The 26,396-nt window shown below is 37.4% G+C and overlaps 1 protein-coding gene across 2 annotated transcripts; it reads left to right on the top strand.

The window, feature by feature from the left end:
• The first annotated feature begins 276 nt into the window (after positions 1–276).
• ptp4a3b (protein tyrosine phosphatase 4A3b) lies at positions 277–26,273 on the top strand. Of its 2 annotated transcripts, none has more exons than XM_081388821.1 (6): positions 277–381; positions 15,699–16,316; positions 16,528–16,620; positions 21,156–21,286; positions 23,456–23,530; positions 23,939–26,273. In XM_081388821.1, the coding sequence occupies exons 2-6, from the start codon at positions 16,212–16,214 to the stop codon at positions 24,054–24,056; spliced, it is 522 nt and encodes a 173-aa protein (XP_081244947.1). In that variant the 5' UTR covers positions 277–381; positions 15,699–16,211; the 3' UTR covers positions 24,057–26,273. The 2 variants fall into 2 exon arrangements, with proteins under 2 accessions (XP_081244947.1, XP_081244946.1); XM_081388820.1 differs by lacking the exon at positions 277–381 and adding an exon at positions 13,700–13,875.
• Positions 26,274–26,396: the final 123 nt, after the last annotated feature.

A 26,396-nucleotide genomic window follows, 5' to 3' on the forward strand; every position in this document is an offset into this window, starting at 1 on the left:
AATTAGATTAGAGACAGTGTGTTGTGAATGTAAATATGCTTTATTAGTATATTTTAACACATTTCAATCCATTTAATAACTCAACTGTAACCAAACGAAAATATGAAATGTGAATTTCTATTAATCTCTCTTCTCTTCACATGATCAGTTTAACTCACAGAAATGTGTCTTGTATTGTTTGGAACTATCTTGTTTGTATTAGTACACATACTGAAAATATTCTAATGTAATTTTTACACAAAATTTTCTTCCCTCTCGGTTGCTCTGGGTGACGCTGCGTCTCCATGGTTGCAGCAGGGGAATCTCCGCGCTTGCGTGCGCTCACGCACCCATACACACACGGATACACACTGAATCACATGGAGCGAGACTGACAAATCTGTGAGTATGAAAAAGCTGTATGAAAATGACCAGAAAGTCGTCTACTAAGACAAGACTATGTGTTTAACAGGTTTGTGAAATCTGGTATGCTCTTGTAATCCGCGCTACTCGTATTTTTGACGGTGGAGAGCGCGCGCTGAGCGAATATTCTTATAGTTTTGGGGCTGTTATAGTCAATAACTTCTCATATATTCCATACATCGCACATATTTGTCAATACCCGACATATTATGCTGTGTATGTTGTTTCTACGCAATGTGGAAAGTTAATTTGTCAAGATAAGTGGTCGTCTGCTACCGGCGTTTTCAGAACAAAAGCGTTGAGGGGCTGTTAGCGTTAGCGCGCTGCTAACGGACTGGAGGTATTTCTTTCACACAGCAGCACCCGTTATATTAAGCTTGTGTGTTCATATTAACATTAATAATTAAGGAGCTCTCAGGTAATACACGTGTCTTTATTCGGTGTTAGAAAGTCAACGCTTTGTGTATGGAGTGGGACACAGCTGGACGCCTATCAGCATCCATCCATCGCATAACGATGGATAAGTAAAAGAAAACCTTTAACTTTGGACGTACATGAATATTATTTTGTCAAAGTGGAATGTTGATTAACTCAGTAGCACAATAAAAGCAACAAGTTGTGATCAAGCGCGGGTTGTGCATGTGTGTGGTCTCTTTGTCTGGTGTGGTATCTGTCCCTGGGCGCAGAAGTCTGTAAACCTTCACTAATGATCATGCACGTATTATTTGCATATAAGCTGTTATGTTCATTTCACTTGAACTGCCTGATGGTTCAGTTCTGGATAGTTGCGATTTGTGTTCTCAGGAAGAGATGTTCCCAGATTAAAGAGCTCTCTTGTACCAGGTTATCTCAAGTTCATGTTTCAGTATTTCTTCACAGTTGTAGTTGACTGTTTCTGTTAAACGCTGCTAGAAGAAGTGGATATAAAGCTGTCGTTGCCGAGATGTGAGCTGTGTGAACCATTAGCTCAAGTATTAAAAATTTCTATTATTTTTTTCTTGGCTTTGACACAGAAGGAGCATTTCGGGTACTTTTGCTTTTTGGTTTATCTATAACTAAAGTTGCTGTAAAACCGTATACAAGACATTTGAGTGCATCAGTTGGCATGCTTTCAGTGTGGAAAAGTTTTCTTAAAATCTGTTTACATGTAACTGGGTAGTGAAACTGGTGTGGTGTGACATCCCAAACTCCATCTAAAACTTATTTTAAATAACATTTATTTTCTTATAGCTTTTAAACATGCAGTTTTTAGGATTTCTCTCCCCCTTATGCAGTTCCTTTTGCAGAACACAAAAGGAGATATTATGAAGAACAGTTTTGGAGACCTCTAACTTCCATTGCATGGATAAAAACATGGAGCTGTTTTTCAAGATATCTTTAATGTTCCACAGTAGAAAGAACATCATACAGATTTGGAGCGGCCTGAGGTTAAGTCAATGATGACAATGTCATTATCTCTTTAAAATGAGAGTGAAGATGAAAGATGATTAAAAATGGTGATAAACTGTAGTTCCCAATTAGGGGATAAGATATGTTTTCCCCTTGTACTATGCTAACCTGAAATCTTGTTGTTAAACGAATTATGCATTAGCTATTCATTTAATAGTCTTTTAAGCAACTTACAAATGTGGAAAAATAATACAAACACAAGCAAAATGCTTTAAACATTAAAACTGGCTTGTGAACACAATCTCTGTACTTGTGTGTGAAAGAGATAGTCATGACAAAGACGGTCCTGCCACTTCTAGTGAAGTGAGAAATTCGCAGAAAAGGTCAACTCGTGGGTTTGGTATTTAGCTGCAGGTGATATATAAATGCTGTGTGTGTGTTCTCCTTTGAGTCTAGATTTAGTTTTAATGATCCTTTGAACCTGCAAGTGAGCTTGCTATTCCTATGGTGTTCATTTGATTTGCTTCCATTATCTCTACCTGTTCATCTAAGCAAGCAATCATTGTTCCCCAACACAACCTCTGCTGCAGTTGGAAAAGCCCTATAGGTGCAAGCAAGAAGGGTAAGCCCACCTCTAATCAGTCAGGCAGGAAGAGTTTAGCCTGGGATGGGTTTCCTCCTACCTGCCGTGCACTCCAAGCAGCAGGTCACCAAACCGCCCTGTTATAATGGAATGTTGGAAGAGTTTTTACTTGGCTCTGTACACTGAAGTTTAACCGCTGACGTAAGCTGCCACCATGGGGCAAGGGGTGGCTTCCTCCACGGCAAGTGAGTTACTCCCCTTTTATTAGGAAAAAGTGAGCGAAGTTGGAAGCTTTGTAAGAAATGTAGAGATTATAAAGGGGTGGGGGTGTTAATGTTTTCTTTGATTTAACTTTTTTTTCTCTATTTATGTTTCCCATTATTTTAGCACCACTTCTGCCTCCCTGTCTGTTTTCCATTTCAACACAGATGCTATAGGCTAGTTTGTGTTTTTTTATTAGAGGGTTACTTCTGTTATTCAACCCGAAACGCAGTGGGTCTAATCAAAGCAAGTTCCTTCATTCGAAGAAAGTCGGCCCCCAGGGGTATGTGACATTTACCCAGCGTGCATTTACTGAAGCCTGCTGCTGGGAATTCCTCCCTGAGAACAAAGTCGCGCGGGACCGGAGTCTTAGAAACCTGTTACTCACTGCTGCATAATTCTAGTAGTTTCATAGAAGAAATAAACCGCAGGACTCCACCACTGCAATTCTGCCTGTCAATCAGAGTGGCTTCATCTGACTTTACCGGAGCCTGATAGTTTCTGGCTTTCTGACAACCACATAAAGAGGCGAAAAAGGGGAGAAAGTAGTGGAGGATTCAGAAGTGCACTGTTGCCAAATAAAGGGTTATGCTGCGATTCCCAAAGGAACAGTTGTCCCCGTTCTCTTAAACTGGCATTTAAGGTCGCTCTTTGGGTTCAGAAAGCACAATACAGTCATGGCTAGTGGTGTATACATACACACACACATTATTGTAATAGGAACCTTTTTACTGTATTGTGAATAAGGTGTTTTCAGTGATCGGATAACAATCGGATTGGACTTGACTTCCTTAAATGCTGGTGTAAGAGCATTCATTGCGATCAGAATGTGTTCAAATCACTGAAACCACATTCAGAGGGGGTCCAGGATGCATGCTGACTACATTGAAATCATTATCCATCAGTAATTTCAATTAATTCATTATAAAATGTGTAAGTGGCCATTTTTTTGCAAGTAGTTTTTCAGATCCTGTGCGAAGTGCAAATGCCATCCAGCTAAAGAATATCCTTATGCAAATGCTTTAACATAAGGACCCTTAGATGCGGGTTCATTTGATCCCCTCATTTCTGACATGAAAATTTGATGTAAAAAAAAAAGATCTCAGAAAGATGTTGTCACACTGGCAAGATCATGGGAAACAAGTTTATCTACTGTATATGTTATATTTGTTGCTACAAAGGTGGAGAGAACAGATGCCAGCTTTGGGCATTTGGTTTTTACCTCATTGGCTTCAGAGTATCTTTTATGTACACATTCAAAATTTAGTGTCAGTGAGATTATATATATATAATTTATACTTTTATAAAAGCAAGGGTGCTTTAAATTGATTAAAAGTGACAACAATTTTTATTTCAAATAAATGCTGTCCTTTTAAACTTGCTATTCATCAAAAAATCTAAAAAAAAAAGTAGCCTATTACGGTTCCCACAAAAATATTAAGTGGCACAACTGTTTTAAACATTGACAATAATAAGGCATTTTTCTTAAGCAAGATAAGGATTTTTGAAGGACCATGTGACACTGAAGACTGGAGTAATGATGCTGAAAATTCTGGATTTAAAATATATTTAAATTAGAGAAGTTATTTTAAAGAATTCTTACAAAATATAAAAAATCTTACCTATCTACCCCAATTTTTTGTGTATTTATATTTATGAAAGCCATAATATATTTGCTGCCTGTGTGTATTTATGCCATGCTCAAGATGTCTTGAGACATTATATTTATAGATATTAATTAGTTAGGCCTATACCCTGTTGCTTTCTTAAGATCTCTCCATAATTATCCCGCTGCTCCTCAGGTGATGTGCTGGAGATCTGGAGACTGTGTGTGGCTGCATGTGTTTGGGGTAGTTGAGGGGAAAAGGGGCGGTGAGTGCCTCACAGGGAGATAGAGACATGGTGGTCAAAAAGTCGAAAAGAGAGAGTTGAACAAACTTGATAGAGAGAGAGAGATGGAGCACAAGCTGGTGTCTGAGCAGTCCCGGGGGATTCCTGGTGGCCACAGTGTACAGAGACACAATGAAGGGAAATGCTTCCTGTGGGGATCCCATAGAGTTCTGCTACAACCGTATCTTTCTTATGTGGGAATAAAAAAACAAACAGTGGCCCACAGGGCAGTAGGGAAGCCCCTGAGCTCCAATATATAAACTGTAGTTATCATGTGTTGGGGGATTTTGAGGTGATGCAATATCATGAGAGATATCCCAGGGTACTGAGAATCCTCTCCACAGTTTTACTTCTTATGCAGTTTTCACAGGAACATGCATGTCATGCATGTTGGACAGTTGATTGTAGTAAACACAAAGTACTTTAACGTCATCCTGTGCTCATATTCAAATTGTTTAGATATGAATCAATCTGAAATCTAAACAAGTATCTGATTATGCACCAGCAGCTGTGGCCAAAAGACTGTCCTGGAACCATGGTGACCCCTGAGAGAGCCAGTGTTTATACTGCTCCATCCAGAGTGTATGGATGCACGTAGACCTGTCATGTGAATTAGTGTGTGAGTCTTTAGAGTGTGAGGACGTGTGATTTTATTTTTATTTTTTATTTTTTTCATGAACAGGTAAACACATTTTTTGAGTCGTTTGAAACCATTCTTTTTAGTGAATCAAAAACAAACATCGTGACCAGTGTAGTCTGAGCCCTAAACGTATAACACTTCTGAACCAGTTATTTTTATATCATATATCTAAACATACCATTATCTTTATAAACACAAATCTGAATCCTGGTGTTTAAATGCAGCAAGTCCTGATAGCAGGTCCTGACCTTTTGGTGTGCAATCTTGATCTTTCTCCATTGGCCGCAGATGTGAGACTATCTCGGGTGGGTCTGGTGTCTTTCACGCAGATCTGGAGTAAGAGTGATGGTGTGAAATGTTTCAGTAAAGGCTGAGTGGCAGTAGACAGATGGGGCTGTCACTGGACTCTTGCTCTCAGAAGGAGATGGGCCCGGAGAAGTAGGACGTTTTCTTAAAGGCATACCCAAAGGGGCTCGTTAAGACCCATCTGGAAGATTAAAGTTATTTCTATTATCCTTTGGAGAGTCCATGAGAACATCCAGTGATTTCCCAGAGACATGCAGTGATTGACAGGTGTGCCAAATGGGTTTGAGTGTTGTTTGACTTGGGTATTGCTTTTAATGTAGGTAGATGTGGCAGGCATCAATAATAAAGATGGCCCCCTGATCTAGGCCCAGGGCCAATCAATGTGAGGCTAGTAGACAGAACAGTCACTTTCTTAGTCAAGCCAGTGCTGTGTTAACTGAATCTTCCAGTCATTAATCTTGTCTTGTACAAGTGTTTGTCTTGTAAACTGAAATGCTTTTTTTTTTTTCTATAAATGCTACAAATTTAGTATTGTTGCAAATTGTGCTGATAGGTAACATTATCTATCTGCTAATTTTGCAGATTATTATATTAAAATCTATGGTTTTAGATTTTGTTATATATGCCAGAATAATAAATATGTAAATATCATTTTTATGTTTATAACATTTTGTGTCGGAGACAATAACAGTGTTACAGAGCCCCTACATAAAATGGTAGAGGAAAAATGATAATGAATGCAAATATTTTACATTACACCAAGAATCTTTACATTCCTTTCAGAGAAGTTTATCTGGATCACAAAACATTGAAATTGTTCTTTTTTTCTTCCCATCTCAAAAATAACCCTTATTGCAAAAACTGATCTCCCTTGACTAACTGGGAGAGCTACAGTTTACATTAAAAAACTGGACAAAGAAATTCCCAGGCATAATGCCATTGATGAAGTGGCTTCCATTCCAAGTGTTTACATGCTTTGAACTCCACTAATTGTATGGCACACTGATGCTGAGGGTTTTGAATGAGGCCTGGTCATTTGTATACCAAAAGCACCTGTCCCATCGCAGACTAGACACATATCTCATTAAGTGTTAATTTCAAAGATTCTTTATTTTGTTTTGTTTCATGGCATGTTGTTCTCTTGAGAGTCATAATATGTGTATGCCCATTTGCAATCAGATGAGTTTACTGAAGTGTATACAGCGTAGGGGTGTGAATCGTCACTGGTCTCACGATTCAATTCGATAACGATTATGTCAACGATTCGATTCGATATCACAATGCGTTGCATCCTCACTTTTCTATATTACTGCACATGCCTACATTTTCGTCAATGAATACAAGCAGTCAGATATATGAACTTCCTTTTTATTTGATCTACTCCAAGAAAGTACACTTCCTGAATTTAGCAAACGAACGCGCATGAAATTTTCAAGTGTACTTAAGTTACAATAACGTTCGCACTCAACACACTCGCGCACGCTCACGCTCGCAGCCTCGCACACACACTCAAGCTCACATGCTGTAAATTTTAAAATAGTGGGTGGATTTTTTTTATTGCTCACTTTTGTGTTTCGCCTCCCTCCGCCTTTTTACTCTAGCTAGCGTGAGAATCGTGTATGTGACGAATGACGTCAGAGAAATGCCAGTAGGCTACAATCGATTATGTTCTATTACTGCACCAATGCAGAATCGTACGCATTGCGATGCAGCGATTAATTTCAACACCCCTAATACAGCGTTTGTTCTCCTTTATATAAATTTTATCTCAGTTGCAGGGCTGAACACCAGGCGTGGAGGAATCTTCATGGAGACTTTGCTTAAATGTGGTCTGCCAGCTGGAAAAGAGTCGAGTTTCGATAGGTGGTGACCAGGGAGCCTCCTAAGCATGCACGTACGTGCTGTATCTGTCTCTGTTTTTTCTCCCCCCATCCCATGAACCCACACGCACAAGAAATGAAAGGAAAGCTTAAGGGAAGGTGAGATGCATTGCAACACTGTGTGGCCCAAGTTTTAAGAATCTATTTTTTGCCTGACCCTTATTAAGCTTTGTAAAAGTGATGTATTTGCTACATTCTTGAGAACTTATAGCCTTTTCTTTCTGGAGAAATTACCTGTTCTAGAACTTGCTTAGAATGATCTTATTTGTGTTTGAATGGGTCATGTGACTGGAAAGGAGATGATGATCTCAGTGTTCTTATAGGGATTATGGCACTGCTCATAACTCTCTTCTGTTATGAGGGACACTGGGTCCTGCAGGTCAGAAGGGATAAGGATAAAACCCCAGATCTCTTGTGACATCACAGATATGTTGCTATAGAGAACAAACACCAATACATAGGCACACATCGTTTGTAGTCTACGAAGCATTAATGAAATTAATGGAAATTGTCCTCTGAAATCCATTGGATGTTATTGATGATTCTCTGGACATTGCCTTGCGAAGTTGAGAAGTTTTGCAAATCTCCAATCTTTGACCAAAAACCCTCCAGTTGTAGTTACAAACCATCACATCTTGGAAACACCCCTCCTCAGATATTTTCATATGTGAGTGAGAAGAACCGTTTTTTGGTTGGTATTTTCTGGTTTAGAATGGCACCCATTGAATATCTTAGAATGCGATTTCTAATTTTGTGGAGATTTTGTCAGTATATGTTTGCCTTTGTCTTAAAATGCTGTAATTGAGTTTTACATCCAGCTCTCCATGTTGTTTCGTTAATAACATATGCTTGCATTATGTCTGCTGGAAATCAAAGCATTGGGCCCTATTCATGTGGTATTGTTTTGCCCCTTTTGCCCGTTTCCTTATGTGTATCTTATGCCTGATAACAAATTGCACACCACACTAACATGCAGAGCAACGTGTGCATTTGTGCTCATGTTTAAGACTCATCAATATCAGAGTAAAAATGTAGACACATCATATGTTCAAGTTCAACTCTGAACCACAAATTTGGATAGCAAAAAAACATTTCAACCAAAAGAGAATATAACATCACAGATTGTCCTCTTTGCTTAAAACAAGTGCAAACTTTGAATATGCATGATTTGGACTGTTGCGGGAAGGTGGAGTTATTTCTTAAGATTCTGAAGTAATTTTGCATGCTCAAAGCCTATCACGAATGCACTTTATTATAGGAAAATTAACCAGCCCATGTCCTTCCAGTTTTGTTTCTTGCTCTAACCAGCATGTTTGTTTTGGTCATGGTGACCTTATCCCAGTGCACCGTGATCTTTGCGTGCTGTTAAAGGTAATAGATGTCACTCATCTTTACAACCTGCAGCTTTTAAAATAAGTACACTAAGGTTCTCACTAGGTGTTAATGTATCTCAATTGGCAGAGCGTGATGCTTGCCACGGTCATGAATTAGAGGGAACACTTTGAATGTGTATCTTAATGCACTGCTTTGAATAAAAGTGTCTGCAAATAAATCATGCAAATGTCACCTAAATGTTCTGTATAAGCTAACTTCCTATAGCTACTGAGGGAAAAAAGTTGACCGGACAAATGTCGATATTAAAATTATATTAGCGAATTCTGTTTTGGCTGCGCTATTTGGGGTTGAGTCACTATGTTGGAGGCATATTTTAGCTTTGATTGCTCATCTTATTTTATACAAATCACCTCGGCCCTATCATCTTTGAAGGAATGTGACGCTGGTTGTCAGTTTGCCAAACACAAGAGAAAAAGTTTGATATTGCATTGCAAAGGTCAGATTTTGTCGTTTGCCGTTTGTTTTTGAATGTCATAGACTTACACCAGATGTTTAGTGTTATGAAAAACCATCAGTATGTGGCTGAAAAGTAAATAAAAATGTTGCATCATGAGGTGATCCTCTTCAAAATGTTGTTTTAAGTAGTTGAGTAAATTCTTGGTATGGCACCTGGTATCTGAGCTCTTAGGAATCTGTGCTCAGATGTCCAACCTTATAAAGTTACATGGCACTGAAACGTGTGTAAGATTAATTATTTTTTCACAGCTAATTATTTAATCCATTTGTAAAATGCGAGACCTTTCCCTTTCTGGGTAGCTGTTTCCGGGTAGCATATGCTCATGTTTCAAAACAAGTTCCCAGTTATCTTTAACTCATGACCCTCTTCATTTCGGATCGGACTAAATTTAATAGGTGACAGCTGGCAGAGGTATATTTAGAACACAGGTGGCCATGAGAGCCTTAGTGCCCTGCAGTTCCTCTCCAGTCAAGTGCAGAACCGAGGCAGAACAAAGCCAGCCCAGTCCTCAACTCACATTCTCCCGTCAAATACAGGTTCAGTCGCGCCAACAGGAAGACACCTGCAGACCTGTTCATTGAACTAACACCTCCTGTACTCAAGTAGTTGCCCTGTCATTTAAATCATTTTTCAAATGTTTATGACCCCATCTCTGTCCTAAAGGAATCCTAAAATATATTGAGTGTGGGAGTGTTAATGTCTCTGGTAATTCTGGATAATTATGCAATCTTAAACAGCTTTAAAAAATCCTATTGAAATTTTCACAAGGCAAGACTAATGATGAACCTCCGCAGTCGAGAAAGTGTGTTGATGCTGCCAGTGTGGCATTTGCTGGCCATTGGCATTAGCGGAGTGTGCCAGGGGAGCCCTTGCACAGGGGTCACTTGAGCACAGCTGAGTGGGGAAGAGGGGATGTTTTCCATATCACATCTTACCTTCAATAAATGTTGACCTCATTTTGCAGCTAAAGTTCCAGAAGTTTCCTGAAAACTCAAGTTAATTAGAACCCTGATATTTCTAGTAAATCTGAGACTGAGACTCTTATTGTTCCTCTTTTAATTAGTGCAGTTTGTATTAAATAATTGGCTCAGAGAGCTGGAACACTTAGTATTTGATAAATATCGGTTTAGTTTAGTTCAAGTTAAGAACAGCCTGCTGGGTAAACAATCGGTGGAGGATTCTAGAGCGCTATATTTTCCAGATTGTTCACTGCTGCTGTGATTTGAGCTTATCTACATGGATAATACCCTATAGGCCCAGGCCATAGCCTCTGGAAATGGCATCCATTCATTAAAAAAAGAAAGGTTCCAGGCTGTGAATTTCAATTTTAAGCAAGTTTAATTTATAATATTATCATATTTGTATAATTTTAGTGACATTTAGTACTTTTTAAAAATATTTTTATTTTGTTATTATTTTTATTTTGTTATTTATGTTTAGTGTCAGAAACCTTATTTTAAATAATTGCGGAATTATTAATTCCAGCATAATGTTTTTTAATCATAACAGAATTAATTTGTTTTTAATCATTCTAATATTAATATATATTCTAATATTTAATTCAAGAATTCATCTTTTTTTTTAATTATTAAAAATTGCTTGATTCCAGAATGAATATATTTTTTTAATCATTCCAAAATGTTAAACTCCCAAATAAATTATTTTTTAAATTGTTCTAGAATGTTAAATGTGCTGCCTTAGCTTTGACAGTATTCATTACAGCATATTCATAGTGCCTTATTATTGCTTAAATAGATTTCTGTATGATTTTCTTCACTCTGATTCTAGTCTGCACTTTCTGACACGACGAGAGTTCTGGCCCAGATGAGTCATGCATTGTGTTTGTTGTTTGATTACTTGGAACACTTGCCCTTGATGAGGTCATTTGCATTTAATCCTTCAATTAATTGGCCTTTTTGAAGTCAAGCCAGGACTTCTGGGAAAGAAGACTTTGCTGGGTGCCTATTGTGTAAACCTGTTTACAAACAAGCCTTGTTGATCACTAAGTCTGGTTAATTCAGAAGCTATAAGGTTCAGTCTGTATTTATTAATTAGCAGGGGTGGGAAGCTTTTGGTACCTCATGATTCGATTGAAATCGATTCTTGGGGTCAAGATTTGATTAAAAATCGATTCTCGATTTTGAATAAAATTTGGATTTGATATAGATTTGATTGTAGTGTACTGTTTTGTGTTTTCTTATTTGACTGCGGTAGACAAATTAATCAGTCTAGAAGAAAATTAATTGTAAACCTTGACATTCATTTCATTTTTCTTCCCATTTTTGTCAACCCAATATTATAAAACAAATGCCATTTAAGCTGACTGCAGTCATTACACACATAACTGGCATTTTTCTGTAATAAAGCAAAGCAGACCTGAGACAAATAGGTTAGAAAAACTAAATAGGACATAAATATTATTCCTTGATACAAAAATAAAAAAAAGTTTGATAATATAAAACTGGAAAATAAAATTAAAATAAATAAACAATAGGACAAATACAGTAGAAAAAAATATACAAATTAAATAAACTAAGTTTTTCAGGTACAGTAGCCTAGTTTTATTTAACGTGTCTTAAGAAATACTACAGAAATTGAATAATCAAATGTAAAAATAAAATACTGTCTTCACTGTATGAATTAAATATAAATTGATTCATAATAAAAATACAAAAGGGATTCAGTCAAAAGTCTAAGTGTTTTTTTGTTTTTTTAAGGATTAACAATGAAATGGATAGCAACAGTTTATTATGCTGCTGTCTCTTTAAGAACACATGTACGCATCTAATACAATATTACACATCTGATTTGCTTCCGTTTACGTTCACATAGGACATAACAGACTGTGTTTGTGTGAATAGCCTACACAATGTGCATTTTGACATACCTCTGTTTATTTGACCATTCAAGAGCAATAAGCTGTAAAAGGGAACTGAATTCAGGATTGCATGCATCTGTGTTGTGCAGCGCAAGCACCACATTGAGTTCTTTTTCACAGCTTATTGTGATTAATAACACTCTATCTTGTCAATAAAGCGAAGTTTAAGAAATGTACAACTTTAGAATATCGATTTTTGAAATTTGTGAATCAATGCAGATTGACAGAAGATAGCATCGCGATATGTGAATCGATTTTTTTTCCCCCAAACACATGATGTGGGGACCCTATTGGAATTTATTGGACCCCGTTTATTTAGTTTGTTTCCCTTTTTCTCTGCCCATGTTTTGTCTTCTTAACTTCTCTTTAGCTAGACACATAAATGCTGATGGCATTTTGAAAACTAAAAAGGAACAAAAATTACCTAGCAAAATAAAGCGTGCTACTGTCAACAGTAAAGATTTGTGAACATACATAGGTTGGAGTGACTATATTTACCTCAGAGCCAACAGATCACCTGAATACACACTGCACTACTGGGCAGAGAGACCTATACAACCTTACAGCTTTACGTAAAAGGATTTGGCTCAAGATGTGCTAAGCCCTCAACAAGAGTAGCAGGGTAACTATAGTGCTGGCAGTCTGTCTGTTTTGTTGTCTAAGTCCTTCATGATGTGATTTACGTGGTTTAGGCATCAAAATGATAATAATTTAATTCGTTACATTTATATAGCGCTTTTCTGGGTACTCAAATCGCTTTACTGTGGAAGGGGGAATCTCCTCAACCACCAATGTGCAGCATCCACCTGGATGATGCGACGGCAGCCATATTGCGCAAAACACCCACCACACACCAGCTTACTGGTGGAGAGGAGACAGTGATGAAGCCAATCAGTATATGGGGATGATTAGGAGGCCATGATGGACAGAGACCAATGGGCAAATTTGGGATTTGTAATGACCACAGAGAGTCAGGACCTCGGTTTAACGTCTCATCCGAAGAACGGGATTTCAATGATAACCTCATGAAGAAATAAGTGGCTGTCTAATTTTGTGGTTTCCTCTCCACTCTTGAGCAAATATGTTGCTGATCTGTGTAGGACCTGTTTCTGTAGAACCCGTTTCTTTCAACTGTATGAATTCCACCATTTTTTCCCTTATCAAAATATAGCCTAACCTATATAGAGACCTTATATTTAAAGGGACAGTTCACATGTCGTTCCACAAAATAAAGTCAGCCATATGGTTTTGGAATGACATGAGGGTGAGTAGATTATGACATTTGAATTTTTGGGTGAATTGTTCCTTGAAGGCTGCCATTTATATATTATTTCCTCAGTCATGTTGTGAAAATATTATTAAATTAACAGGGCCGGACATGGAAGTATGTGAGTTTTAAACTGCTTACAGTCAAGTTAACTCAGGAGTAGTTTCCTTACACTCTTGTTGCAGCAGGGATTGGAGTGTGTATAATACCTCAAAGCCTATGGCAAAACATAAACAAGACGTGTGTACGGGGTTATACCTATTAGGTTCATTGGCCGTGCTATTTTTAATATTGTGATGGAAAGAAAGAGGTGGGGGGTGGACCTGTTCACCGCTCCTCCTAAGAGCATTACGAGTGCGTTTGTTTGTGACATTAGCAGAGTGTGCTGTCACTGTCATATGGCAAGCCAAGGCAGCCTCGACTGGTTTAGAACAGAGACGGTTATTACGGATCGCAACTGTTCACTCTCCGCTGTTCCCACCAGAGCCCTGGTCTTAATCCTGAGCAGAACGCTGCCTGTCACAGAGGTAAGGGGGAAACAACTCTCACGAGTCACGGGGGAGATCAGACAGAACCGTTCCGCATGATTTTCTCACGCGTGTTATTGGGGAAAAGACGTGTTACTGAGGTTTCTTGGTGTTTTACTTCTTTCTCTTTTGAACTCGTTTGTGATTCTTTTTTCGTGTGTATATGAATTTTAGATGGTTGTTCTGTCTTTAAAATGTTCTGTGTCATTGTTTGAGAAGTTAGCGTAGGTGAACGCTGTATGCCGCTGTCAAACCCTCTGCTGTTTATTGTGTGTAATTCTGAGTTAGTGTTCTGTCACTCTGTTTAATTTTTAATGAGATCTATCACCCAAAATTGTCATCATATACTCACCCTCATGCAGTTCCAAACATGTTTGATTTTATTTCTTTTTTAACATTTAAATAAAAAGTGAATAGTGCCGAGACATTTTGAATAAATGATAATGATTTAAATTAAATATATACATAATCATAATTTGTGATTTACAAATGTACATTTATTTTAGTTAACTATTTGTCCATTTAAATCCTAAATCCTTTACTTTAAATGTATTTCTTTTTTGCTTTATTCGCCTTTGTCTAAAGACTCGTTTCTACATTTTCTTTGAAACCTTTCTTCAAATGTGCCAGATTCTGGAAATTCAATGGCTTTGTCTGATGTATTAAATATCATCATAATTTGATTTAGGAACATTTGTGTTATTTTAACCCATTTGTCCATTTAAATATCCTGGACCTTTATTTAACTTCTTTATTTACATAATTTACATTTTGTATTTTTACATTTATCATTTATTCTTTGAAACTTGTTTTTAAGTTGCCAAAGACCTTTAAGAGTATTATATTATATTATATTATATTATATTATATTATATTATATTATATTATATTATATTATATTATATTATATTATATTATATTATATTATATTATATTATATTATATTATATTATATTATATTATATTATATTATAATATATTCACAACAGTTCTTTAACCCTAATTGATGGAATGTGTAGCCAGGATGACACTGTCAAGATTCATCAGGCTCAAATTGTGAAACAATGGTTGGGAGGGAGCATGAAGAATCATTTTCACACATGAATTGGCACCTCCAGACCTTAAATTCATTGAAAGTCCTTGGGATGTGCTGGAATAGACTTTACAGAGTGCTTGACTCTCGCATTGTCAATACAAAATCTTGACCAAAAATTGTTGCACCTCTTGATGAAAATAAATGTTGTGATGTTATTTCCATCAAGAGGTGCATCAACTATTTGGTCAAGATTTTGTATTGACAATGAACGAGTACAGTGTATTATATTATATTATATTATATTATATTATATTATATTATATTATATTATATTATATTATATTATATTATATTATATTATATTATATTTTATTATATTAGATTGGCGTACTTTTTAGTTTTATTGTAAATATACATACAGATAACTGGAGTAGCCAAGGCGTGGTGAGTGACATTATCAATTTGCAGAATCACCAAACTTGCGTCCTCCTGTCCTCTGGAGTTTGCACTCCTGAGTCGAACTTGGCAAGTCTGAACTACCAAGGACACAAAACCGAACTTTGCGTACTTTGTATTGAGAAACGCCCTTGTTTTGGGTTGGTGCATGGTTCGTCTCTTTGGATTGGAGTGTGGATCACCTTTGACTGTATTCGTTGTCCGACTGTATGCGTGACGGTTCGGGACGAATACATGTACCGTGACACCCCTATTAAATTATCCGTATGGATTGGTATGTAATTGACTCTAAAATGTGTTAATTTTTCTTTCTGTCTTGTTCTCTTAACAGCTTTCTTCTCCAGCTTCTTGTTTGTTAATGGAGTTCCGGCAGGGCAGCGGTGATTACTGCCACGCCCAACATCGCAACGCATGATCACGGGTGGATACGCCCGGAATCTGTCCCTGAATGTCCAGAGAAACACCTTCTCTGCTCTTCTCTTGCTGGTCTTTCTGACTGACCACTTTGTTGTGCGCCAAATGGGTTAACTGGCATCGCGGCACCTGGCATTTAGCTACCGGACACTTTTCCACCTGTCTAGTTGTCAGAGTATCAAGAGGAAGAAGCCAATTTGTTTGAAGAGGAAGACTCTTGTGGCCTCTAACTTCCCAGAAAGGCAGCTTTAAATTTTATATACTGATTAGTATTGATTTATCACGGAGGATTCTACAATTCCCGGACACCTTCACTGTGATCTGCTGTAGCACTGCTCTAGGTCAGAGTAGTGCCGTACTGTGAGTGGAGCTCTGTGGATTCTGGCCCGGACTGGGTGCTGTGTTTACTGTAGAGTGGAGGGACACCAGCATGACCAAGATGAACCGTCCGGCTCCTGTCGAGGTCTGCTACAAAAACATGCGCTTCCTTATCACGCACAACCCAACCAATGCAACGTTAAGCAGCTTCATTGAGGTGAGAGACCATTCAAACATATGCAACAGATCATTTTAAGATATGAAAGATCATAAACATTCTTTTCTTTAAAAGAGTCACTAATTACTGTGATGTGACATTCATTGCTGCAGATAAATGGACAGCAAGCAAGAACAAATGAAAAACATTTGTTCAAAATCCTAAATGTACTCTGTTGAGTCCCTCAAAACTCAAACGCTTGTTTCCTCAGGATCTGAAGAAGTATGGGGCAACAACAGTAGTGCGTGTGTGTGAAATCACCTATGATAAGACCCCGCTGGAAAAGGACGGAATTACTGTCATGGTGAGATATATTTCTTTGTCATACTACAAATAAGTGTCTACTGTAAAGTATTTTTTAAAAGTAAATTTTCCTTTATTTTTAAAAAAATTAGACATGGGTTTTGAGTAATGTTAAAACTAGATTGATAGACTGATAATCGCCAATATTTATTTTATATTCTTGCTTTTCTACACTGCCATTACCGATAAATGCCAAAATCTTGTTCCAAATGAACTTTACGAAACATTCCACTTTGTCCTAAGTGACTGAAAATTATTATTAGTGTTTTTAATTTTTGTCATTTAAATAATTTCTTCTTATTATTATTATTTGTTAGAATGATAATTTTGTCAGAGCAGAAATAAAACCAGTTATCGGATACTTACATTAAAATAATAAATATCTGAATGTATCATAAAAATCTATCGGTCAAACTCTAGTTAAAATGATTGTATTGTGTCTATAGAAACTATAGATTGACTATGTAATTGACTCTCTCAGTGTAATACTAGCACTGATCATTCTCTTAGCTTTTCTGCCTATTGTTTTTAGATGCATTTTCATCTGGCACCTTCTGTACTAGAACATGAGTGTGTGAATGTGTCTGATGCACACACACTCACTGTCACCTGAATGTAATAATCCTGGACAGTTTCCTGATCATGAGTGTGTCACTCCATGCCGTCCGTACTTTAATTAACACTTCTGCTTTACTGCAGCGATGCTTCTGTAATTAGTGGTACTCTAATGAAGGTTATTGGCTTCCTCTGACATCAAGTAAAGACTGTCTGAAGTCATATGTAGAATGAGGTTTATTCTGATCAGCAGAAACCACATCTAACACAGCCCTGAAGCGCTTCTATATTTCTGGAATCCACATGCTGTACGAATTGGCTGCCCAGTCATGTGATATGATGTCAAGTGGAGTGAGATGAGGTTGCTTTTTTGTCTGGTGCTCCGAAGGGAGCTCTGCATTTAAGGATACAATCCTATAACGTTCTGCCAAACATCATATCTTTCTCTGCCTTCACCTTTTTTTTTTTGAAAACTACTTGAATCCAACATCCACACGTGTTTTCAGTTTGGCTCGTCAACATTTCCCCGTTACCATGGCAGCTGGAGGGGAGCTTGATCTATCTCCATCTGAGCTTTTTATTAAGACTCATACACCCTTGTGCCCTTTTACTCTGTTGAACTTCTCATTAAATGATAAGACGTATACATGATGCTACATATTTAACTTTGGCTTCTTAGAAGAATTCTAGAAATGTAGCTGTCTAAGCCTCCTAGATTGACCTGAGGTCATAGTGAATTTATCCAGCATTCTGGTGCATCGCAGGCTTTACTTTTAGAAACTGTAACGTGAATGAGAAGCATAGCAGAAGCACAGTTATGTAAATCAACTTCCTCCATGGTGCCATCAAGAGAAAAGTCAGTTTCCGCAAGAGAGAAACACTCTTAAACACAGAGCCTGTTTGAAACATTGCTGCTGTGTGTTTATGCTCAGCTAGACAAGATGTAAAGCTTCAGTCCATGGCTCTCCTTCAAAAGAACATGGAGCTGGTTAAAAACATGAATGCATTTATCAGGATTTAGTGCTTTTGTTTAGTTATTTTAGCTGTTCCTCAGCGAGATTTTAGAGGATCAACTTGAATAGTGTACTTGGTTACTTAAAGCTGAAATGTGTACTTTCTGTATCACTAGTGTCACAAAACGGAATATTAAAAATAATGACTATTTTCAAATGGGTTTTGCAGAATACTCCTCTGCCTGCTATTGGTTGGAACAAAACTGATTGACCTGCCCCAAACTAATGCCATTGGCTGAGCCAGTGTTGCTGTTGTCATGCTGGTCAGGATACTTAAACAAACAGAGCAATGTTTTAATTGTACCCTAGAGCCACAGTGTTTATACTTTTCTAGGAAATAAACTTACACATGGCTTACTTATGCTGTCATATGAAGAAAAAAAGTAACTTTTTTTTTTTTTTTTTTTTTTTTTACAAAATCATGTCTTTTAGACTTATATATATATATATTTATTTATTTATTTATTTATAAGCTATTTTCAGATTCAGAGAAGGCATTTACCATACTGTTCAAAAGTTTGAGGTCAGCAAGAATAAAATAAATGAATACTTTTATCCAGGAAGGATGCATTCATTTTTTTTTCATTAAAAGTGCAATAGACATTTATAATGTTACAAAAGATTTCCAAACAAATGCTGTGCTTTAAACTTTTAAAAGTGATCACAGTTTCCATAAAAACTTAATCAACACTGTTAATATGAAGATATGTTTCTTGACCAGCACCAAATCAAAAGAATGATTTCTGATATGAAGGATCATGTGACAGACTGGATTAATGGCTGCTGAAAATTCAGCTTTTCTATCACAGGAATACATTTTTATTTTACAGTATATTAAAATAGAAAACAGTTATTTTAAATTTAAATAATATTTCACAATATTAGATCTTTTTTTATTTTTGATCAAATAAATGCAGCTTTTGTGAGCATAAGAGACTTCTTTCAAAGACATTAATAAATCCCCCAAAAATTAGCAACCCCAGACTTTTCAGCTTTAATTTGTTTTTGAAGGTGGTATAGTTGTCATTGCATTTTTCACCTGGTATAGAAGAAAGGTGTTTAATTTAGAAAAGAAAAAAGACTTTACTTTTAAAGGTGAAATGTGTAATTGCTGCACCATTAACAATGGTGCAAAATTGAAAAGTGTCTTCCATTGTTCAGACAAACGTCCTGCTCAAACTCTCACTATTGATATAGAATTTCATGTTACAGTATTCAAACGATATTTTGAATGGCATAGTATTTGCACTTCTCAACCCGAGTCAACCTGAGAATGTCTTTGGTGCTTAACTTGACTTTCCTTTGCTCTTTCTTTGTCCTCTCTTTTTTGTTAGTGGACTGTTTTTTTTTTTTTTTTTTTTTTTTCACTTCTGCTCTTCATAAGTGGTGATGATGCAATGGCTTTGCAGGGGGTCAAAACATGGAATGGGATTTCCTCTCCATTTCAATCAACTCCAGATGGATTTAAACAGTCATCCTCCACATTTTTACACCGTTGGGTCAGAAAAGTTGTGTGGTGTCATTGCAGTGTGGATATGTGCGTTTCAGATCCCATTTGTCTCACAGAAGTATAAAATGGTAAAAAGTCTAGGTGCACTATAAATCATAAAAAAGTATCAATCATACTGAAACAACCATCTAAACTTTTCTATAAATCATGACTTTTTTGTTTGATGTTTTGACATTTGTGTGCATTATGTCAGTATCTAATTCTCCAAAGTTTAAGTTTTAAAATCAAGACCCCCTTTAAAGGAAGTAATGAAACTGAAGTGTTGGTTGACAGCAAACAGGTGCTTCAAACCTCTCCTGCTCTCTTGTAAGCAGAGGCTCGAGTTGCTGGAGGAATAGCAGGTATCCGATTCAAGGAAAATGGCAGGGCATTTTCCACAATTAGGCCCCACACTGCTGGTTCTGGAGTCGGTGTGCCCTGGCAAGAGTACAGAGCGTTTCCATCTTGGAATGGACTCCTGGAATTAATAGCCTACTGTTGACATACCAGACAAGGAGGGGCCTATTAACCTCTTAGTGGATTAAAATGTTATTTTTAAACCAGGAGATTCTCATAGACGGTCCTCGTAGAAAATAGTCTCATCAGCTCGCTCCCTATAAATGTCCCCTTTTCCGAGAAAGCAGCGATTCAGAACACCATGCTCTGTTTTTCAGTGTATTATGACCCAGCACGTTTGTGTTGTTAATACATCATTCAGGTTCATTCTTCCATGAAAAAAAGTCTTTAATATCTGCATGTGAGTCAGATTGTGCCTAGACTGAATGTATTTGTTCTGATCTGTTGACGCAATTATCTGAACTCAGAATGTTTCTCTGAAGCATAGAGAGCATGTGACCACAGGTAAAATCATAAAATTGTAAAGAACATGAGAAATGTACAAATATAAAGTGTTACTTCACCTATCATTGTCTCACCCCCAAGTCATTTCAAACCTGTTTGACTTTTATTTCTCTGCTGAGCATAAAGGAGATATCCTGAAGATTGAATTTTTTTCAACACTTTTGTGTGAACCATCCCTTTAAATATGTAAAGACTTTGATAAAACGGCTTATTGAATGCAATGTCTTGGTGATAATTCCGTTTCTCTCTTACATAATATTTCTGACGATTCAGCTCTTGCACATGGTGTTAAATAGCTGTTAGTGACAGATCTGATTGAAGTGCTGGAGTTGACAGGACGAGTGAACGTGCCATGTTTGCCATTGCAGAACTTGTAAAAATCACACAGGAATCATCAAAGGGATTCGCAAGCTGCTGTGAATCTGAGATGATGCACTCTGAAGCATTATAGAGCACCACCTGCTGGTGATGACCCCAATCATTTATTTCGTTCTTATCTGCTATTTTGTCTCTCTGTGCAAGTCTTTCCCTTTCAAGGGGAAACTTGGTAACATACAGACGTATAGTTATCCATAGTTATAATAGATATGAACTCATCCTTCTGTTTCTCTCCCTCAGGATTGGCCATTCGATGACGGTGCACCTCCTCCTACTAAGATCGTGGATGACTGGCTTAGTCTGTTGAAGAATAAGTTCTGTGAGGATCCAGGCTGCTGTGTGGCTGTGCACTGTGTGGCCGGACTGGGCCGGTGAGTGAAGGAGAACAGCATCACATCACTTCATCCTGTTATCACAGACGTGCTGATAAGTCCAAGGCTATTGCCACCTATGTGGTATGTTAAAATGGAACAAATTGAACTTAATCAAACCAGTGCTGCGCACACTCTGAATCAGTGTGCCTTTTTTCAAAATTTTTGCTTTAATATTCTAGTGAAGAATTATGTGGCAACTCAAAACAACTCACTCCTGCCTAGCGGCTAAATATTGCCCAATTGTATCTGTTACAATCACCTAGGTAAATGTAAATTATTATTCTGATTGGAAATTGGCTGAAAATTGGTCTAGTAAGACACCTGGTTTGTTAAACCTTTCAAAATGCTATTATAACAACAACAACAAAAAAGAGCACAAGGATGTCTAGAATTTTGTGAACAATTTTGGAATTTATGCTGTTCAAATCAATGTTGTCACTATTAACTAAAATGAAAACATAATTTTTGTTAAATAAAAAAAATTATTGAAATTAATAAAAATGAAGCTAAATAGAAATAATAAAACTAATAAAATGACAAGCATAAACTGAAAACATAAAAGCTAATTGAAAATAATATTAAATACTATAATAGTATATAAATAATAGTAAAATAACATTGGTTCAAATGGAAATCTGCTGAGCTTTTCTACGGTGTTCTGCTGGCGCAGATTCCATATAGTCCTAGTAATTTCCCAGCCTGCAGTTGTGACTGTTCAGAGCTTGTAGACGTGCAAATGCTCATCTGAATTTGATGGGTCTGGCTTTATGTGGCTCGTTTCTCTCTCTTACAAAAATTCTCAAACATATCAACAGCCTTTCCCAGGATCTGTTGCTCTTTTTCCCCTCAGAATGCAATCATGGATTGTGTGTACTGTGTAATATCTCTGGCAGAGCTTTAAGCTGGCTTGTGTTAGTGTTGTGTTTGAGTTCTACTGTTTACATTTGGTTTCTCATAATGTTTTTTTTTTTTTTTTTTGCTTTACCCCAAATACCCCTCAGCGACAGGCCTCTCGTTCTTGGCCCGCGTCCTCTCCAGGTCAAACCCATTCTCTCTGCCTGACCGCTGTGTGCCAAAACCAACCGTCCACACGGACACACAATATTAATCCATGTTTATTATTCGAGGCACAAAGGTTGACGTCCGAAGACGAAACGGGAAGCTGATGATAAGCAGCTCTTTTAATTGCTCCTTCATATCTCTTTTCAGTATAGAATCCTGGTGTAGTGTCGGTGTTGCCCTCTTATCTTGTCAGCTGTCAAAACACACAGACTTTAATTAAGTTGCGGCGCTCAAAATGTCGAGCTAGACGGTCAAATGTGGCGGTTCTGCAGGAGTGGTAGGCTAATGACAGTCCGGTTTACCCTGCCTGCCCTCCTCCCACTTTGAACCCTGACCGCTTCTGCCGACAAGTTAAGCACCAGCCTCTCTGACGTAGGTTGCGGCTCCTATGGGAGCCCTCAGCAGTTTTTGACAGGGAGCCAGTGTTTGCTTTAGTAGGCTGAGTTTGTGTTGTTACGCATTGGAAAGGGGCACACTCAGTGGATACTTGAAAGCTGTCAGGACCCTGAATGCAAACGGTAAAAATAGACAAAGTCTCTGACAGGGACGGAACACTCTTCAAATAAAAATGTATTGTGTTTTAGTAAATCTGGGATTTGCACGTAATATGACTTTCAAGACATTTAAGACTTAACTGCTCTGTAAATGATTAGAAGGCTGCTTGAAATTCATAAACATCCAAATAAATGTCATTAAAGTGAACTGAAAATTCTGTTTCATACTCACCCTAATGTTGTTCCAAACCTGGAAAAAAGTTGAAGAATGTATTGGTTTCCACAGCCCAAATACTCATTCATTTTCATTTAGTCTAAAAGAGCGGTCAAGCACTTCAGCATATATTTTTCAACCACGACTTCTTCACTGTATTAAGTCTTGAAGCCATACAATAGCTTTGTGTGATGAATCTTGCCACTCACAAAAATGTAACACACTATAACTGCTAACCTGTTCTCACATCCATTAGGTGGTATCCTTGCTGAGAAGGGTTAAATGTTCGCTTTTCCTGGAGGCCTATTGTTTCTGGGGGGCACGTGCACACACAAGCTGTTTGAGGTGATGGTGTTTCCTGGCATTAAACACTATCTGTGTGTGTATATGTTGCAGGGCTCCGGTGCTGGTGGCTCTGGCACTTATAGAGAGCGGGATGAAATATGAGGATGCCATTCAGTTCATCAGACAGTGAGTATACATTACAGCTAACAAAACATCACCAACACCTTGTAGCAAAATGAAACAATACCCAATCAATACAGTGAGCGATACAGTACAATCACATCACAGTAAATGATGCAGCACTGATATTGTGCAGCATTAATGCATTAGAGCTAATTATACAGCACAAACAAATGATAGCACATTATGCAGTCCAGAAATTATGCATACAATGTGCACTATATGTAGCTCTTAATGACTTAGAATGGTGACGGGTTGCCATCGACCCGCTATGAACTGTACTCACAGTTCAACGCCTGTTTAACATGAATATCTTAGTGTATGTACATATAGTAGTAGTAGTAATAATAATAATTAAAATCACTGATCACACATTATTATAACTGATGGGTTGTTGTTGTTTTTTTCACATAGAAAGCGCCGAGGCGCCATCAACAGCAAGCAGCTGACGTACTTGGAGAAGTACCGTCCCAAACAAAGACTGCGTTTCAAAGACCCACACAACCACAAAAGCAAGTGCTGCATAATGTGATCTGGTCTCACTAGCCTGCATCTGAAGGAGCAAGTCACACATGGACTAAACCGGACTTAAATTACCAACCTAGTGCATTTGAACTCTTGCTACTTTTTGGAGGGGTATTCAACCCCCTTTTGGTGTTTATGTCAGACCCCTACACACAGGGTCTTTACCAGCTCAGGGCTGTGAAAGGCGAGCCTCTTGAATTTTGTCTTTACACACAAAAACCCCTATCCTCTGTGTGTTCACAAATGAATTGTGAACACAAACACACGCCAATGCATATTCGCACACACTCAACGCTACCAGCCATCACACTGTACCAGCAGCACACAATCCAAAGATGATCATGGCCCCCTGCTTCATCAAAATCACGGTTGTTATACTCGCGCTTTCGTATGAAACTGCTTGACTACCCCTTTTGTCATTTTGAAGTTTCAGAATGCATGTTGCTCTACATTTTTGGGGATTCGAGTGAGTGATTTAACCTTGTTTTTTTTTCCTACCTTGTATCATGAATCTACTCGGGGATTCGAGTTTTACACCACTGGCTCTTTATTAATAGAACTGTGGGCATCTAGATGGATAACATAGCACACTTTAACATGACTTCCAGGTTTTTGGATGTTTTAGCTGCTTTCAAAACACAGAAAACTAAATCCAGCTTATCTGACACCCGGTTGTGCCGCAGAATTGCACCAACGAACTGAGAGAAATCCATGAGTGAGCGCACTTGTAGATCTGTAGATTTGTCTTAATTTATCAGCAACCACAAGAGGGAGTCCTCACACTACATGCTTCAAATGATAGATCTTTTGCAACATATACATACAGCATTTTTGAATTTCACTAGTTTTATTTATTTTATTGTTGTTTGCGCTCAGTGCTCACACGTGGCTGTTTCTCAGAGACATAGTTGTACTGTGGACACTTTAGAATTACAGAATGAACTTTTCAGAGTGAGGCTAAAACTACTTTGTGTTGGTCATTTAATGGGAAATGAAATGGAAACAGGATCTCTGCCTAACTAGTGGTCATATAGACACCAACGGAGGAAAACATTTAACGAATCTGTGTTGGTACTGAAATGATCTCACATGCATAATTAATCTGCTTCCCTTTTGGATATGAAATGCATAAGACTTTGGATCGGGGACTGTCACATTTCTCTACCTTTGAAAGCAAAAGCTAGTGAAGGAAATGTTAAAGAAATATCTAATAAAAGAGCATCTTTGCATAATTGCATCTTAATGACTACGAGAAGGATAGGCAAATAGCACATTTTATGTGTATTAAATTATTTTCCAATTATATTCACTTAATCTCTCTTATGTTTATCTACAGAAATGACAGCAGGAGAATAGACATGTTTTAAAGGAACATGCCAAGCTCACTTCAGTGTAGAGCTGAACTTTAATACAGGACATCAGTTTGCATTTCAGGTTATGACACTCGATAATTCTTTCCACCATGGATCCCATTTATAAAAAGGTGTGAATAAATCAGCTCACATATATAAGGGCTTCTCTTTCATACATCCTCTTTAGTCACTTTTGTTATCTGGAATGTTTTGTAGAGTTGTTGGCCAAATAATTCTCGGAATGTCTCTGAAAACTGAATGATCTGCACACTAATATTCAAAGGAAACATTTCTTTTTTTTTGTGATAAAGGATCAGACAGGTGAGTGAGGCTCAAACTACACGCCACGTCTCAGGTTTATCTTAAACCTCATTCATTCATAGTCCTTAAGATGACGACATCATCCATGGGAATGTCCACTTTTTTCATGTTTCCTTTATCCATATCTTTTAGAAAATTTGTTTTCCTTTTTTCGTCTTTTCTTTTGAATAAAACAGCAGAGATGAAGTCATTACCCTTGATATTGGATGATGTTTAAAAATCACATGCGATCAATTTATGATCTGATCTGTATGAAGACATTATCTTACACCACAGTAATGTTCATTGAACCATTTGTTTTCTGATCATCTCTACAGTGGCCTATTTGACATTGATGTATTAGTGATAATTATGAAACATTGATCCATAATTAATGATCTATTGTTCCCTGTTCATATCTACAGTGGTTGAAATGATTGTATTATTGATAAGTTTTAATACCAAAACAGAAAAGTTAAGAATTGATGTAAATATTGCTCTTTTTTTTATGAAATTGGAACATATGTGAAATCTGGATTAATTCTAAATAAATAAAAACAGATTGCTCAATACCACAGTACTTTAATGTTATCTCTTTGGATGTCATTCTGGTGTTTCTCACAATCATGTTGTACATTATATTTTATAAAACACTGTCTCTAATCACAAGATCTATCAGAAGGAATAATGAACAA

This window comes from Scardinius erythrophthalmus, assembly GCF_964197995.2.
Source record: "Scardinius erythrophthalmus genome assembly, chromosome: 16".
NCBI lineage: Eukaryota > Metazoa > Chordata > Actinopteri > Cypriniformes > Leuciscidae > Scardinius > Scardinius erythrophthalmus.